General features: G+C 47.7%; 1 protein-coding gene across 1 annotated transcript in view; it reads right to left on the reverse strand.

Annotated features, from left to right (window-relative positions):
- Window positions 1–15,036, reverse strand: part of Pacs2 (phosphofurin acidic cluster sorting protein 2) — a 60,925-nt gene that overhangs the window by 23,386 nt on the left and 22,503 nt on the right. The window contains 7 exon segments of the mRNA XM_042055424.1: window positions 204–236; window positions 238–284; window positions 612–685; window positions 1,432–1,595; window positions 4,269–4,394; window positions 6,652–6,741; window positions 8,197–8,277. Coding sequence (XP_041911358.1) covers window positions 204–236; window positions 238–284; window positions 612–685; window positions 1,432–1,595; window positions 4,269–4,394; window positions 6,652–6,741; window positions 8,197–8,277 — 615 coding nt within the window.

The following is a 15,036-nucleotide window of genomic DNA, read 5'->3' on the forward strand; positions in this document are numbered from 1 at the left end:
CTGACGAACAGTCAGGCACTAGCTGACAGAATTCTGGCCTGAGGGCAAGTGGAAACTAAGAATCTCTTTGGGTCATGTGTCATGTGAAGCTAATGCCTCAGGAGAGCTGTCTGCCCTCTTGCTCACAGTCACCCGTGAGCCTTCCAGCCATTGCCCACCCTCCTCACCCTTCCCCAGTGTTAGTAAAACTAGTTTCCACCGACCCTGGTCATGGACGTCGTTCTTACTATCGAGCGCACGCTGCTTCTTGGGTTTTCCCACATCAAAGTCATCCTCATCAAGATTCCTGTGTAGACATGCACAGTGCCTGAGGCCACAGCGCCTGCACTGCAGGCCCACCCCATGAGAGTGCCGACTGAGGCCATCACTTGCAGTCAGTTCCTAACACTACGAAGCCCTTCAGGGCTGCCTACAGACATATCCTAGCCCCAGGGAGGAAGCAATCAGGTGCCACACATCAGTTCCCTGCCCTTCTCATCCCTTACGGCACTTGAGACCCACAGACCTCATACGGCCTAGCATAGGGAAGTCCCCTTCAGTCCCAAGTCTCTTATCTACAGAAGTAGAAGGGGGTTGTCAGGTGCCTCTCCCACCTCAGGCTCAAACTGTTACCTGCCCTTGTACAGCATCATCACTGGCTTCCTGCTCAGAGGAAAAGCTCTCATACTCCTCCTCAGAGTAGTTAATCTGTGGAATGAGCACACAGAAGGAAGAGTACCTTTAGATTCCACCTGATGTCATGGCAATGAGTTGGCAACAGAATGTCCCCCGGGAGCAGAGGGGAGCTATAAAGAGACAGTTCCTGGTAGACCAGGGAAACTTGGGACACCAGAACTGTAGCCCTGGGCACCAAAGAGCCTAAGGACAGGCATGCCACATGGCTATGGGGTTGGTGAGCAAGAGAGCAGGGCAAATACAGTGACCCCAGTAGTGATGGCAGCAAGAGATAATGGCTGCTGAGCACCTGCCCCACACCAGATCCCAGGTGTTCAGAGCACCAAAGGTACTGCACAACAAACCCCACGACACCTACATATTGTAGGCACACAGAACTTGTGATTTGAACTTTAACAGCACACATGACTTTCCCCAAAGGTTCAACTAGAGAGAAATTCAAGAGATACTGCCAGGCGGTGGTGGCGCACGCCTTTAATCCCAGCAATCCCAGCACTCAGGAGGCAGAGGCAGGTGGATCTCTGTGAGTTCGAGGCCAGCCTGGTCTATAAAAGCTAGTTCCAGGACAGGCTCCAAAGCTACAGAGAAACCTTGTCTTGGAAAACAAAACAAAAGAGAGAGAGAGAGAGAGAGAGAGAGAGAGAGAGAGAGAGAGAGAGATCACATCCTATCCTAGAACTGGGACAGCCCTCCTACACATGTGGGCAGGAAGTGGCATGAGCAGAACAAGGCAGAGGAAAAAGGTACAGTGACTTACCTGTGGACTTGGCCTTGGGGCCAGCCTGCATTGCACTATCCTCATGGTCGATGGGCTGGCTGGACAGGGAGATGATCCAGATCTCAGCCACCTTGACAGAGGCCTCTTTGATGCTGCTGCAGAGGCTCAGCACCTGGCCACCCTCAGAAGGGTGCTGCATCACCTGGGGGCATGGTTCTAGACATCAGGAGGGCTACCACCCCAGAAAGCTCCAATACTCAGGAGCAGCACACACCTAGAAGAAGGCTGAGCAGGAAACCAGAGGAAGCCCAGGGACCAAGAAGATTGGCTGAGTGGGAAGGTCAGTGGCAGGCTTGGTATTTCTCTGACTACAGCAGACATAGGAGTGTATCTTTAGACCACCCAATTCTGGCACCCCTGCTGCCCCTTGAAAGTCACTCAAATAGTTCCGGGCTCCCACTCACCTCTATCTAATGTAGCCTGGGAACCTCAGTAGCAGGTACAGTGTGAGACTAGGGGTCACCCAACACTGGAAAACTAGATGTCTAAGTTGTATTTATAGAAGCCAAGAAAGAATATATACAAACATGGACCATGTCTGTAATGGCATAAGAAGCCCACTAGGCTTGCCTCACTGGAGTGCCAAGACACTGGATAACTGCTGTAACAAAGTCGGGAACCTAGCAAGGATAGGTGGCAGACCTGTCCCTGAAGGGCCTTTGCATGTGCAAAGCTGCTTTGGGGTCATTTGATCAGACCCAAATGTTAAAATTTTATAAATTTTAAAAAATTAGTACCTGGAGCCAGCAAGATGTCTCAGCAGATAAAGGTATCGCTGCCATACAATGACCTGAGTTCAATCTCTAGTAACCACATGGTAGGAGAAAATCTATTGCCACAAATTGTCCTCTGACCTCCACACTCATCTCTCTCCCCCCCCTCTCTCTCATACACACACACACACACACAAACATATAGTAAATCTTTAAAATTGGAAACTAATTTAGGATGACAATCAGGGAAGAAAATAAATTTGAAGGACACTTACATTTATTTTTACCAACATTTCAGAAACCAGGAAGGCAGGCCAACAGCTCCATGCCAAATACTGGGGCCTTCATGTGCCGAGTGCACATAGGAGATACATGGAAGAAAACCTCTCTTACCCGATTCTATAGATGCATTAAGTGCTTGCCCCTCCCCTAAGAGTGCCCTCAGATTTGAGAACAGCAATCTGTTCAGAAACTAGTATCTAGTTAGGAAGCTGACCCCTTGCAGCACCAGTCAGTGTTGGAACACAGGACACAGGGGTTGAGGGACACCCAGGCTTGTGTAAAATGGGATGGGGGGCAGGGAGAGTTCATGAGCGTGAGTGAACCAGGATAAAGGTGGATTCTCTTTACCTAGAAAGCCTGCTCTCTGGCCTCCTCTACTGGGAGGGAAGGGAACAAAAAGGACTTCTGCTAAAATCAGGCCTGTTTGCCTGCTCTGATCACAGCAGACTACTGCTCTCTGGGACATCCTGAGAAAGGCTGGCCCCGCCTAGAAATTCAGAAGCATATTCTGTACCAGTTCCTTCACCTACAAAGTACCTTTTGGACCAAGTAGGACCCCAGGTAGATGGGCACAGACAAGGCCCTGCCAGGAGGCTTGTGCCTAGCTCAACCCTGTTCTGCTGCCAGCCCTTTTCTTCATGCTCCCTTAGCTTCCCTGGCCCAGAACTCCTGGCCCCTGGCTACAGTTGGGCTTCTGGGAACATCCTGAATTGGTACTGGCTGGCTAGGCGCAGTCCTGGATAGTAGCAGCTGCCATTTCAGCACCTCTGTAGCTCAGCACTCAGGAACTCTGACCACCAGGAGCTGGTGACAATGAGTTACCACAACAAAGGGCTGAAGCCAGATCAACCTGGGGGCAGCCTCTTCCTCTTAATTCCCCATAGCCTCTTCGTTTTCAAAGTTAAGGTAGCTGGAGAGGGTAAGAAACAGAAGAGGGCAGTATGAAAGGATGAAAAGTGGGCTTTGGGAACTACAGCTACTGAGTGAGCGGAGCCTTAGGAGTGACAGGATACAAGAGGCATGCCATTCTTAAAACCATAGGTGCTACAGCAAGTATACCTTTGGGATGGTCATTTTGTCACAGCCTAGGAAACTGAAGGAAAAGCCTTTGGCCAAGAGGATAAGGAAGTTCCAAGTGACTGGGTTGGGTGCTTAGGCCAGAGCAGAGGAAGAAGAGGAAGGGGGACATGAATGCACAAGTGGCTGAGTAGACGCTGGTAGCCCAAACACCTTGGGTAGTTCAGGTTGGGGACAGTGCCAACCTCAGGTGGCCACCAACACAGCTGCACTTGCCCCAGACACTAAAAGGAAATCCAAAAGATGAAAGCTCTATGACCTAGGGATAGAGTGGCCAATGCTGAGCTGCCCCTTCTCCCAGGCCATTCTTGTAGCTAATGAGAGTCCAGCTGCTCAGCTTGGCGGCTTCATCTGCCTAGGAGCCCATGTCCTCTCCTCGGTCTCCCCAGAACACAGGGCCTCCAAGAGACATGCGAATCTGCAGCTGTTGTCCTTCTGAGGTACTTTCCTGCTGCTTATCTGAGCTGCTAGGGCGGAGTGAAGGCTAAGGGGGCACCAGGAGGAGTCCAAGCACTCTTCTGGGAAGCGGAGTACACCTAGCTACAGGTACAGGAGTAGCCACACTGTGCAGCCTGTGCAGCATAGGGCTGGGGACTTGGGAGGTATCCAGAGTGGCGCTCTCCCATTACAATGGAGCCCAAACGTGGTGGATTCTCATGACGACTTGGAAAATGGTCTATTCAGATACATAAAAGAAATCTGTTCAGAGTTCTGGAGCCCTGGACACCAGCCCAGAAACCTACCTCAGCCATGTTGATAGAGCCTGCAGCCAATGTTTTATAGCCGAGGATTGTTCTGTTCTTGTATCGCTTTCTGCGCTGCAGCATGATCTGGAGCTTGTTGCCTTCTCTCTTCAGGAAGTGTGGGTACTACAAACACAGGTAAGCTTGTTTGAGGCCCGGTGCAGCATAGCACAATAGACCACCCTGAGGAACACCTGCTGACACTGTTAAGGCCTTGCAGTGTCTTGGTCCTTACAGCCCTTCAGCAGCCCACGCTCAGGAATCTGCAGTATCAGTGAGGCCACCTTCTGCTTAGTGTCAGGGGGTCCATTTCCACACTAATGGAACTTATCTGCTAAACTATTTGGGATGGGTTTACATGTTTAGGGACATTTGAAGAGATCCTGGCAGCCTGTCAGTACACAATTTCCCACATGGTCCTAAGCCTCTGGTACCCTACCATATGTGGGAGTAGCTGGGTGCCTTCTGCAGCTGACCCTGTGTACCCCTTGGCTAAACTGCCAGGCAACATTCCCGTCTGCTGTAGGTTACCCATGCCTAGGACCCGCACTTGTGAGAAGGGGCTTCACTCGGAGAAAGCAGTTCCCACAGGATTCTCAGAGCTCACAACCAGAGCCTGGTGTACATTCTGGAGGCAGGGTCTCCAAGCAGGCTGGTCATCCATACACATTTCTCAGAAGCCATGGGGGCCATGTATTTGACACAGGTGTGTTTGGTGAATTATATTTCAATAATCTGGACTCCTTGCAGCTGTGCACAATACCCAGAAGCAGATGGTCTGGGCTGACAGTCTACATTCCCCACAAGGCACTCAAAGGACTCTGAATTTAAGACACTGAGTTTTCTGAGTTTCCACATAGTCCTGCCAATCTTTGCTAAGCAAGGAAATAAAATAACCCTACTTGATAATTTATTTGATCCTTGTCATGCTTACTATTGATTGTGACCTTGAAGAATCTAGAATTGTCAGAGAAGGCAGTCCTTAGGGTGTTCCAGTCAGGAGTATCTATATTAGCCTATCCTTTGAAGTGCACTATGAGGGATTATCTAGGTTAGGTTAACTGAAGTGGAAAAACCCACTCTAAACATAGGTAGTTCCTCGGGTTCTAGGATGCAGGAAGGGAGCTGAGTATTAGCAATCACTGCTCCCTGATTCCTGACTGTGGGTGCAATGTTACCAGCTACCTCAAGCTCCTGCACAGCCTGGACTTTTCCCCCATGATGAACTGCACCTGAAACCATGAGCCAACAGAAACCGTCCTTAAGTTTATGTCTTACCAGGTATTTTGTCACAGCCATGAAACAAGCACTAACACAGACCTCATTATCCATTTTTCCGTATTATAAGCGGGGGTGGGGAGAGAATCAGTAAGATTTTCTAATGTTTTTTTCCTTTTTATTGATATTTATTGAGCTCTGCTCCCCTCCCTGCCTCTCCCCCTCCCCCAAGGTCCCCCATGCTCCCAATTTATCAGGAGATCTTGTCTTTTTCTACTTTCTACTTCCCATGTAGATTAGATCTATGTTGTCTAAGTTCTCTGGGATTGTGGTTTGTAGGCTCGCTTTCTTGCTTTATGTTTAAAAACCACCGATGAGTGAGTACATGTGATAATTGTCTTTCGGTGTCTGGGTTACCTCACTCAAAATAATGTTTTCTAGTTCATTTTCCTGCAAATTCAAGCTGTCGTTATTATTTTCTGCCGTGTAGTACTTCATTGTGTAAATGTACCACATTTTTCTTATCCAGTCTTCAATCAAGGGGCATTTAGGTTGTTTCCAGGTTCTGGCTATGACAAACAAAGCTGCTATGAACATGGTTGAGCACATGTCCTTGTGGCATGATTGAGCATCCTTTGGATGTATACTCAAAAGTGGTATTATTGGATTTTCTAATTGTTTTAAGAATAAACCTTGGCCAGGCGATGGTGACACAAGCCTTTAATCCCAGCACTTGGGAGGCAAAGAAATGTAAATCTCAGTGAGTTGGAGGCCAGCCTGGTCTATAGAACGAGTTCTAGGACAGCCAGGGCTGTTATACAGAGAAACGCTGTCTTGAGGGAGGAGGGGCAAAAAGAATAAACCTTGATCAAGAGAAGATTAAAGTAAGAAAGGACACAGGTAACTCTGACAAGGGTATAGCCAACATTCAGGACACTGAGAAGGGTGTATCTCTCACTCAGAGAACTGATGAGGAAACATGCCCCTCACCCCCAAGGAATTAACCAGGGTGGGTCCTATCACTCTGAGCTCTGCCAGGAACTGAGTCCATCACCTCCTGGGCACTGAACAGAGTGTTGCTGTCACCCTGCGCACCAAGGAGAAAGAGTTCATTATCAAAAGCACTGACAAGTGAGGGTCCTCATTATGGAGGTGTCAGACTCACCTGGAGAGAGAAGGTTAGCGCCAGGTCTGTTTCCACCTGTCCACTGGGAGGCAGCACAATCTCATGCGATCTCAAGACACGTTTGGAGCCCTGGAAGGAAACACCCTTCTGATCTAGGGCATGTTAAAGAGAACTAGCTTAGAGCATCCTCACACCAGCACTCTGAACTAGCCTCAATGCGTGGGGATGGGCTGTGTGGGTGTGAGCAGGAATATTTGTCTTGACCCTGAAAACCTGATTCCACTGCTGGGTTCTTCCCAGGAGATGGAAGGGAAAAATCAAGAACAGCTACTGCCTAAGGAACAGTCACCAAAGCTCAGCACAGGACGCTGATGGCTTCTGTAAGGACAAGGCACAGCTATGGGTGTGTGGGCCAACTAGGTACGCCACTTTAAACACATACTGTCACAGGGACAGGAAGGACAGCAGATGTTTAAGACATATTCAGACTGCGCAGGTGAAATAAGGGTAAAGGCGCACAAAGCCAAACGAGTGGAGACTTGCCTGCCTCCTTAGATGCCAAGATCCCATAGCACCTCAAGGGAGAAGTGGTCTCCTACACCTTTACCATAAACAGAAGCCAGACCTCCTTGAACTCCAAGCACACATCCCAGGGGAAAATGGAAGAGTCCTGCATGGATGGGAGGGTTCTGTGTGACAGAGGAGACCCTGAGTGACAGATGAAAGTCTTACCGAGGACCAAGGCTCAGCACAACTGTTACAACAGGTCTAGGATGTGTCCAATGCCACAGTAGTGTGGGTGGGGTCAAACATGAGCTACTTTATCTGGGCGGTGATGGCACATGCCTTTAATCCCAGCACTTGGGAGGCAGAGACAGGCGGATCTCTGTGAGTTCAAAGCCAGCCTGGTCTACAGAGTGAGTTCTAGAACAGGCCCAAAAAGTACAGAGAAACCCTCTCTTGAAAAACCAGACAACAAACAACCAAGCCCCTGCAATAAGAACAAGATATGGGCTACTTCAGCAGGACCCAGGTACTCCCTGGAGGAGGGTCACAGGTCAGTAGCACACTGGTGTCCCCCTCACCCAGGCACATACAGGCATGCTTGGTATGAGGCTGCCTGACACCTGCCCTGCATATGCCACACAGCTGTGAAGGATCATCAGTAGACGGCCACCAGGAGCTCCATCTGAGCAGCCAGGAGTCAAAATCCACATTCTGCCTCCTGAGAGTGGATCTGGAACCTGGCAGTCCTCAACACAGCAAAGGCAGCCAAAGGGCCAGTGCACGCATCTGGAGGGCCAGTGCTGCTCTCCCCAAGAAGGGTGGGATCTAAGCCTATCCAGTTACAGGCTGCTCAAGGAACTCGTGAGGAGTGGGCAAAACACTGGGGTAGGTTCTAGTCCAGAAAGCCCCTTGTCCTGTCTCCTCTTCCTCTTCCTGTTCAAGCCTGTCACCCTGGGAGAGGCATGAAAGAAAGCTCTGGGTGGGTGGCTCAGTGTAGGGAAAGGGTCTTTGAGAATAGTCCAGGGACCACGTGAGAGTGAGGCTGGCCACACTTGTGGGTGAGTGCTGAGGGCTTACCTGCATCTTGACAGCGATCACCACGGACAGGAGCTCCTTCTCCAGCTCCCGGAGCACTGCCAGTTTCTTTAGGCGTCAGGCCTACACAACCTGCAAGACACAGGGCTCAGCCTTGTAGCATGCTTCCTATTATGCTGGCCAGTTGCCCAGAAAGCTGCAGGTCTGGCCCTGGTTATTCATCTACCTTTGGGCATCCCTGTGAGGGGCACGAACCAGGAGGGCTGGATGAAAAGGTAAGGGAAAATACATCTGAATGCCAAGCATGTGAAACTGAAGAACAGGGAGTTTTCTAAAGGCCAGGGTGCTGGCACCAATGGGACAGCTCTTAGCTGTGGGAAGACAGTTTCCCATCCCAGGATGGCTGCCCATCCCATGCTGTCACCTCCATGAAGCAGGCGTGAACTCACCTCGACATTCTGCTCTAAGGCTTCTGACCTACATGGAGACAAGTGCTACCTACTAAGGGGAGTCTGCTGACATGCCCAGGATCCACTGCAGCTGTGCAAGCATTTGCCAACCAGTGAGCACATGGTCTCTGGGTCACCTTCTGCAGAACTCTTTGTCTGACTCCTTCCCAAGTAAGTGCACACCTTCCCAGAGTTACCTGTGTCACCCACACCTGTGCACACATTCTAACACACACATACATACATGAGCCCCTGAAACAACTTCTTGAAGACAAATAGGCCCACCAAAGGTGTGGGAACTGCACACCTGCCCTGGCACTTTCCAGAAACCTCCATAGCAATTTATAAATACTGATAGCTTTTCTACCTAAATCCTGCTCTTGATATTTGTCCAATGGGGCAGCATAATAAACATGCAGCTATCTAAATTAAAATGGCACTGATACCAGGTATGGTAGCTCATGCCTTTAATCCCAGCACTTGGGAGGCAGAGGCAGGCGGAACTCTTTGAGTTTAGCTTGATCCACACATCAAGTTCCAGACCAGTCAGGTATACACAGAGAGACCCTGTCTCAATCAAACCAAAAGCACTGCTTCACATTCAAGACAAACACGTCCTTAGAAGTCTAGGTTGGGCCCCAAATGGTAGGTCTGAAATTCTGCTTCCACACTTGAGCTACCACAGGTCCTCAACGTGACAATGAAGTAGCAAGAAGACAGGAGGCACAGCGCTGGAGCTTGGCTTCCTCTCACATGAAAGCAACACGCTTCTCTCCTGGTGCCTGAAAACTATGTGTGGGTAAAGTGCTCCCTCAGCTGCCCTTCCTACCCTGGCCACAAGAGATGTCAAAAAGCTATCTGTGTCACAGGAAGTGTCGATCACTTTCATGGAAAAAAAAAAACAGTGACCCACTTAAGAAAGAACCCTCTCTATCTGGGCTTTATGACTAGGACCCTATTCTACTCTATGTTTAAGATAGGGATTCCATGTTGTTCTGTGTCCTCACTGACAGGGTGACTAAGACGAGGCTGTCTGCACTGTACCACGTTCAGATTAAGAGAAGGAACAGGCAAGGGTCTCCCTCACAGGATGTGCCCTGACTCAACACCAGGAGCTGCAACCTGGAGGCAAACGCAAGTATCCCAGACAGTCTGATGCCAGAAAGCCATGGGAAGCTCAGCCATAGGTGGGTGGGAGTGTATTTCAACACCTATGGTCACCAGACAGAGCTACACACAAGAGCAGCTCCTAATGGGCCACCAAGGTCATCAGCTAAGCTGTGTATGCAAGTCTGGGAACTTGCAGGACTTCGACTCACTATTTGGGAAACCATACAACTGAAAACTTACAAGCTATCTCTTTCTGGAATTTTCTATGTAACATTTTCATACCACAGCAGAACTTGGAAAAGTGAACTATGGGAAATAAAACTGCAGTTGAGAGGCAGCTGATCTCGCGCCTTCTTTCCTCCTCTCTCTCTCTCTGTCCACCCTTCTTCTGAAGAGGTAACTACTGCTTCCCCCGTTCTCTTCCCCCCATCTATCTCTATCTCTTCACTTCATAATCCCCCTACCCATTAAATAACCTCTATACCCAAGCTCTCTCCACATGGCGTATGTCTATCTCCCACCCACCAGGGTCACACCACCGAGTATCTTTCAACTGTGATAGCAAGGCAACTGGAAAGCACACAGTTACCTGGGAAATGGCTCCAAGGAGACAGAGTCTCTCAAAGGGAACTAGGAAGTATCAGGAATGGAATAAAAATGAAGACAACATGTCACAATTTGTATAAGCATCAATGTTTCTGTTGTAAGAAAAATTCCAGAAGTACACTAAGCTGCACAAAAAACAAAGAACCAGGAGAGAAAGAGAGAGAGAGAGAGAGAGAGAGAGAGAGAGAGAGAGAGAGAGAGAGAGCGCACAAACTAAACACAGAAAGCATTAGGAAGGAAACAATAAAGATAAAATCAAAAACAACTTGAAAATAGAGAAAATAAAAACCAGATGCTAGTCCTTTAAGAAGACTGAAAAAATTCATAAGACCTCCAGTCAAACAACGGATAAAAAGAAGACAGAAAATTCTCTTTATCGGCCGATAAAAGTGCACTAGTGATCTCAGACTCACTCCACAGCAGACAAATAAAACAATCCTTACTGCCGCCATCCTCCAAGCTTATTGAGCTGAAACTGGTACTGTTAGTAAAGCCAATGAAACACAAATGCTCTGAAGAGAAAAACACTGGCAATTCAGAGGCGTGGAGCAGCGCTTGCCAAGCATGCAGGAGGCCTGGGATTCCATCCAGAACACAGGAAATGCAAGCGGAAGACAGGGAAACAAATCTACATACGTCTCTAGAAACACAGCGAGAAAGAAATGCCTCAACTCAAGATCATCATTGCCTTCTATCAACAGCAGACAAAAACAGCTCAAAAATAAATTTACAAAAGCTAGGTTTTGGTCGCTGGCACTCACCCACAGTCCCACCACCCAGGAGGCTGAGATAAGGTGATCTGGGCCACACAGTCAGACCTTGTGTGAAAGAAGATCCAGGGTGAGGAACAGGAAGAGGAAGGGACTAGGGAAAGAATACTACAGTCTTGTCATGAAGATAGATGGAAGGCTCTTCTGGCAGGTTATTTGCAAGCTAAATCTAGCAAAACATAAAGATACTCATTATTATACACGCCAAGTGGAGATTTGTTCTAGGAATAAAATGCCAATTCAGCATTTGAAAACAATTTTAATTGACTATTTCAGCAAGCTAAATAAGGGGAAAAAAACAACAAAACAAACCCACATGTACTCTCAATCAAAATACTGTGGTTTGGTTCAGTTTCCTCCTGGAGTCATGCAGGCTTGGTGCCTGTGCCACTATTGGGTGGTAGAACGTTTAAGGAGGAGGACTCAGTGGAGGAAGACACACCCTTAAAAGGGACCACGGGATCCAGACTCCTGGGTTTGTTTGATTTTGTTGCTGGCTGTCATGTGAGTAGCTTCATTACACTCCACCACAGACTAAAAGCAATCTCTGTAAACTTGGAGCCCTCTAAGTTGGTTCCTTGGATGTTTGCTATCATGCCAGAAGTAAACTGACACAGAAAGCTGGCACCAAGTGAGGTTGCTGTGGCAACAACTGAGGATGCGGGGAGTCCCTTGGGCTGTGCAGGAGGAATGTGGTAGTTTACAGAAGGCTGGAAAAACTCCAGCTCACTGGGCAATTCTGACATTAACCCTAAAAACTCCCAGAAGGCCAGTTAGAGAGGGAACCCGTTGGTCTGCACCGTCACAGCAGAAGCAGAGCATGTTCCCCTTAAAACAGATGGAGGCTGGCCTGGCTGCTCTCACCTGTGTTTCGCGAAGCCGGCTCCTGCCCAGGTCAACATACAAAGCAAGATGACCGAAGACACAGGGTCAGAAAAGTAAAAAAACAAAACCACCACTGTCTGCAGACAGCAGGACTGTGAATGAAGAAATCAAGGAACGTAGGAAGAGTGAGGACAAGCTCCTAGGGCACAGGCTTACCAGGGAGACTATAAAAAGCACCCACAAGCCACAACCTGCTCCCAGTAGACAATTGGAAGTCAAGTATTCCAAACATTCATTTATACTACTTCCAAGTAAAGAAAATATTTAAATCTAAAGTAATGCAGGCCTATGCTAGAAACTCCAAATGCTGGGCTGACACGATGTCTCAGTGGTAAAGGCACTCGCTGCACAAATCTGGCAACTGAGTATGATCTCTGGAACCCACATAAAAGCAGCAGGAAAGAACTGACTTCAACAAAATTGTCCTCTGACCTCAATGCATGCGTCTGGCCCAGTTATTTACATAAACACATTAATATAATAAATAAAATTAAAGGAAGCTTTGATGCTGATGAAAAGAGATCAACAATATTAGGAAATTGAGAGCCAGGCAACGGGCTATGTCTTCCCAAAAATAGCCTATCGATTTAGTACTAATCCAGTGAGACCACAAGAAGGGTTGTGTGACTCTTGTCAAGATCAACACACTAAGCTAATTTTAACTCTCACATGTGAAGGAGCTAGTACATCTAGAACACCTCTGAAGAAAGGGAAATAGAGGCTAGTTCTCCTGCCCTAAAATCAAACCTGCACACAATGTGATGTCCACAGAAGGGAAAGCAGAGGTGAGTGGTCAGAGAAAGGATTATGAATTGGAATCCACCAAAATTTAGGACTTTGGGCCCACACTTTAATCCCAGCACTTTGGAGACAAAAGCAAGCATCTCTCTATGAATCTGAGTCCAGCCTGGTCTACACACTGAATTTCAGGCTAGTTAAAGCTACATAGTGAGAACCTGTCTGAAACAAAAAAGACTTTCTTGGGGCTGGAGAAATGGCTCAGAGGGTTAAGAGCATTGCCTGCTCTTCTAAAGGTCCTGAGTTCAATTCCCCAGCAACCACATGGTGGCTCACAATCATCTGTAATAGGGGTCTGGTGCCCTCTTCTGGCCTGCAGGCATACACACAGACAGAATATTGCATACATAATAAATAAATAAGTAAATATTTTTTTTAAAAAAGACTTTTTTCTGCAAAAATCACTGTTACAAGACAGACTTTGGAAATGGAGAGCTGGCTCAGCTGGCAAAGTCCTTGCCATGCAAACATGGGCATCTGAGTTCCATCCTCAAACTCCATGTAAAATGTAATGCCTATAATCTCAGCACTGTAGAGGCATAGAAGAATTTCAGGGGTTCTGTAGAAAAGGCAGTCCCAGAACAACTGGTATATACGCCAGGATCAGTGAGAAATTAATCACACACACACACACACACACCACATACACACCACACACACACACACCACACATACACACACGTATGTATGTACGTATGTATGTATGTATGTATGTATGTATTTAGATAGAGAGAGAGACTGGGGAGATGGCTCAGTGATAGCTTCACTAGCTTCTCTGATACCCTCTTTGGCATCTGTGGCAAGGCACACATGTGGTACACAGACACACATACAGGCAAAACATCATAATACATAAAATAAAACATAAACAAAAAAAAAAAAGAATGAGCAAAGTGTTTGAACAGGACCCTCCGCTGGGATGCAGCCCAGGACGATTGCCCAGCATCACTAGGCACTGGTGAGACTAGAGCAGAGCTGCTCACAAAGAGAACAAACGCCAGCGTCCCGCACCGGTCAGAAGGAAGAGCAACTGGAACTCTGGAATCATTCTGTAAGTTTCCATGAAGCCACACACAGCTCTCAGCACAGCACACGCCCTTGGAATTTAGCCAGGGAAAATGAGTCTATTCACACCAAGATCTACACATGACCACTCACAATGGCTCTTGTTCGCAACCCGGATGTCCTTCCTACAAATATTCAAACCACAGTCAAAGGTCACAGTTAAGAGCAGTTGTTTGCTTCCAGAGGACCCAGACTTGATTCCCAGCATCTACAAAATGGCTTACAATCATCTGTAACTCCACTCTAGAGGGCGTAAGAGAAGCTAGTTCCATTTCCAACTGATACCCTCTGTGGCCTCTCTGGGTGACAAGCAAACATGCAAACAAAACACCATAACATAAATGAAAACAAAAATAACTTTAAAGTATGTTTTTAAGCTGGGCAGTGGTGACACATTCCTTTAATTCCAGCCTTTAATTCCAGAAGCAGAGGTAGGAGGATCTCTGTGAATACAAAGTGAGTTCCACGACAGTCAAGGCTACACAGAGAAGCCTTGTCTCAAAAAACAAACAAACAAACAAAAAATATGTATGTTTAAAGAAGGAGATTGCAAAATCAGTTATGGTTAACTATAGGGGGCAGGGCACCTTTGGGTCATCATGATGGAGAGCTCAGTGTGAGGAAGGTAGCACTGTATCCATCCATTCTGAAAAGAATACAACTGAAAAGAGAGAGACTGGTGGCATAGGTGGGCCTATGGTCCATTCTAAAAGGCATCGGGATTCAACTAGACAGGGGGAACAAGATGCTAACACGTGGCACTTAGGAATAAAGACAATCCTGAGAGAAGACGTGTCAGTGAAGAGATATGCATTAAAGGCAATGCAGTTCCCCTGACAGGTGGCACACGTTCACATCTGAAAGTGATCTGCCAAGTATCGAGTTTACCATCTCCTCTTTTACTGCATCCATTCAATGTGTGTGAGTAAAGAAGCAGCTTAGGGGCTGGAGAGATGCTGGAGAACCCACGCAATGCTAGTGAGAGTGACAGGCACCCAGTGTCCTGGAGGCAGAGACTGAGGATCCCTGGAACAAATGGGATAGCTGCAGTAGTTAAAGTGGTGAGTTCTGGGTTCAAATGAGACACTCTGCCTGAATATGTAAGATGAAGAGTGATCATGGGGACACCAACATAACCTCTGGCTTCCACATGCATTTGCACAAACATACATGCAAAAACCACATGTGAGAGGAAGGTG

This window comes from Arvicola amphibius, chromosome 7, assembly GCF_903992535.2.
Source record: "Arvicola amphibius chromosome 7, mArvAmp1.2, whole genome shotgun sequence".
Lineage (NCBI taxonomy): Eukaryota > Metazoa > Chordata > Mammalia > Rodentia > Cricetidae > Arvicola > Arvicola amphibius.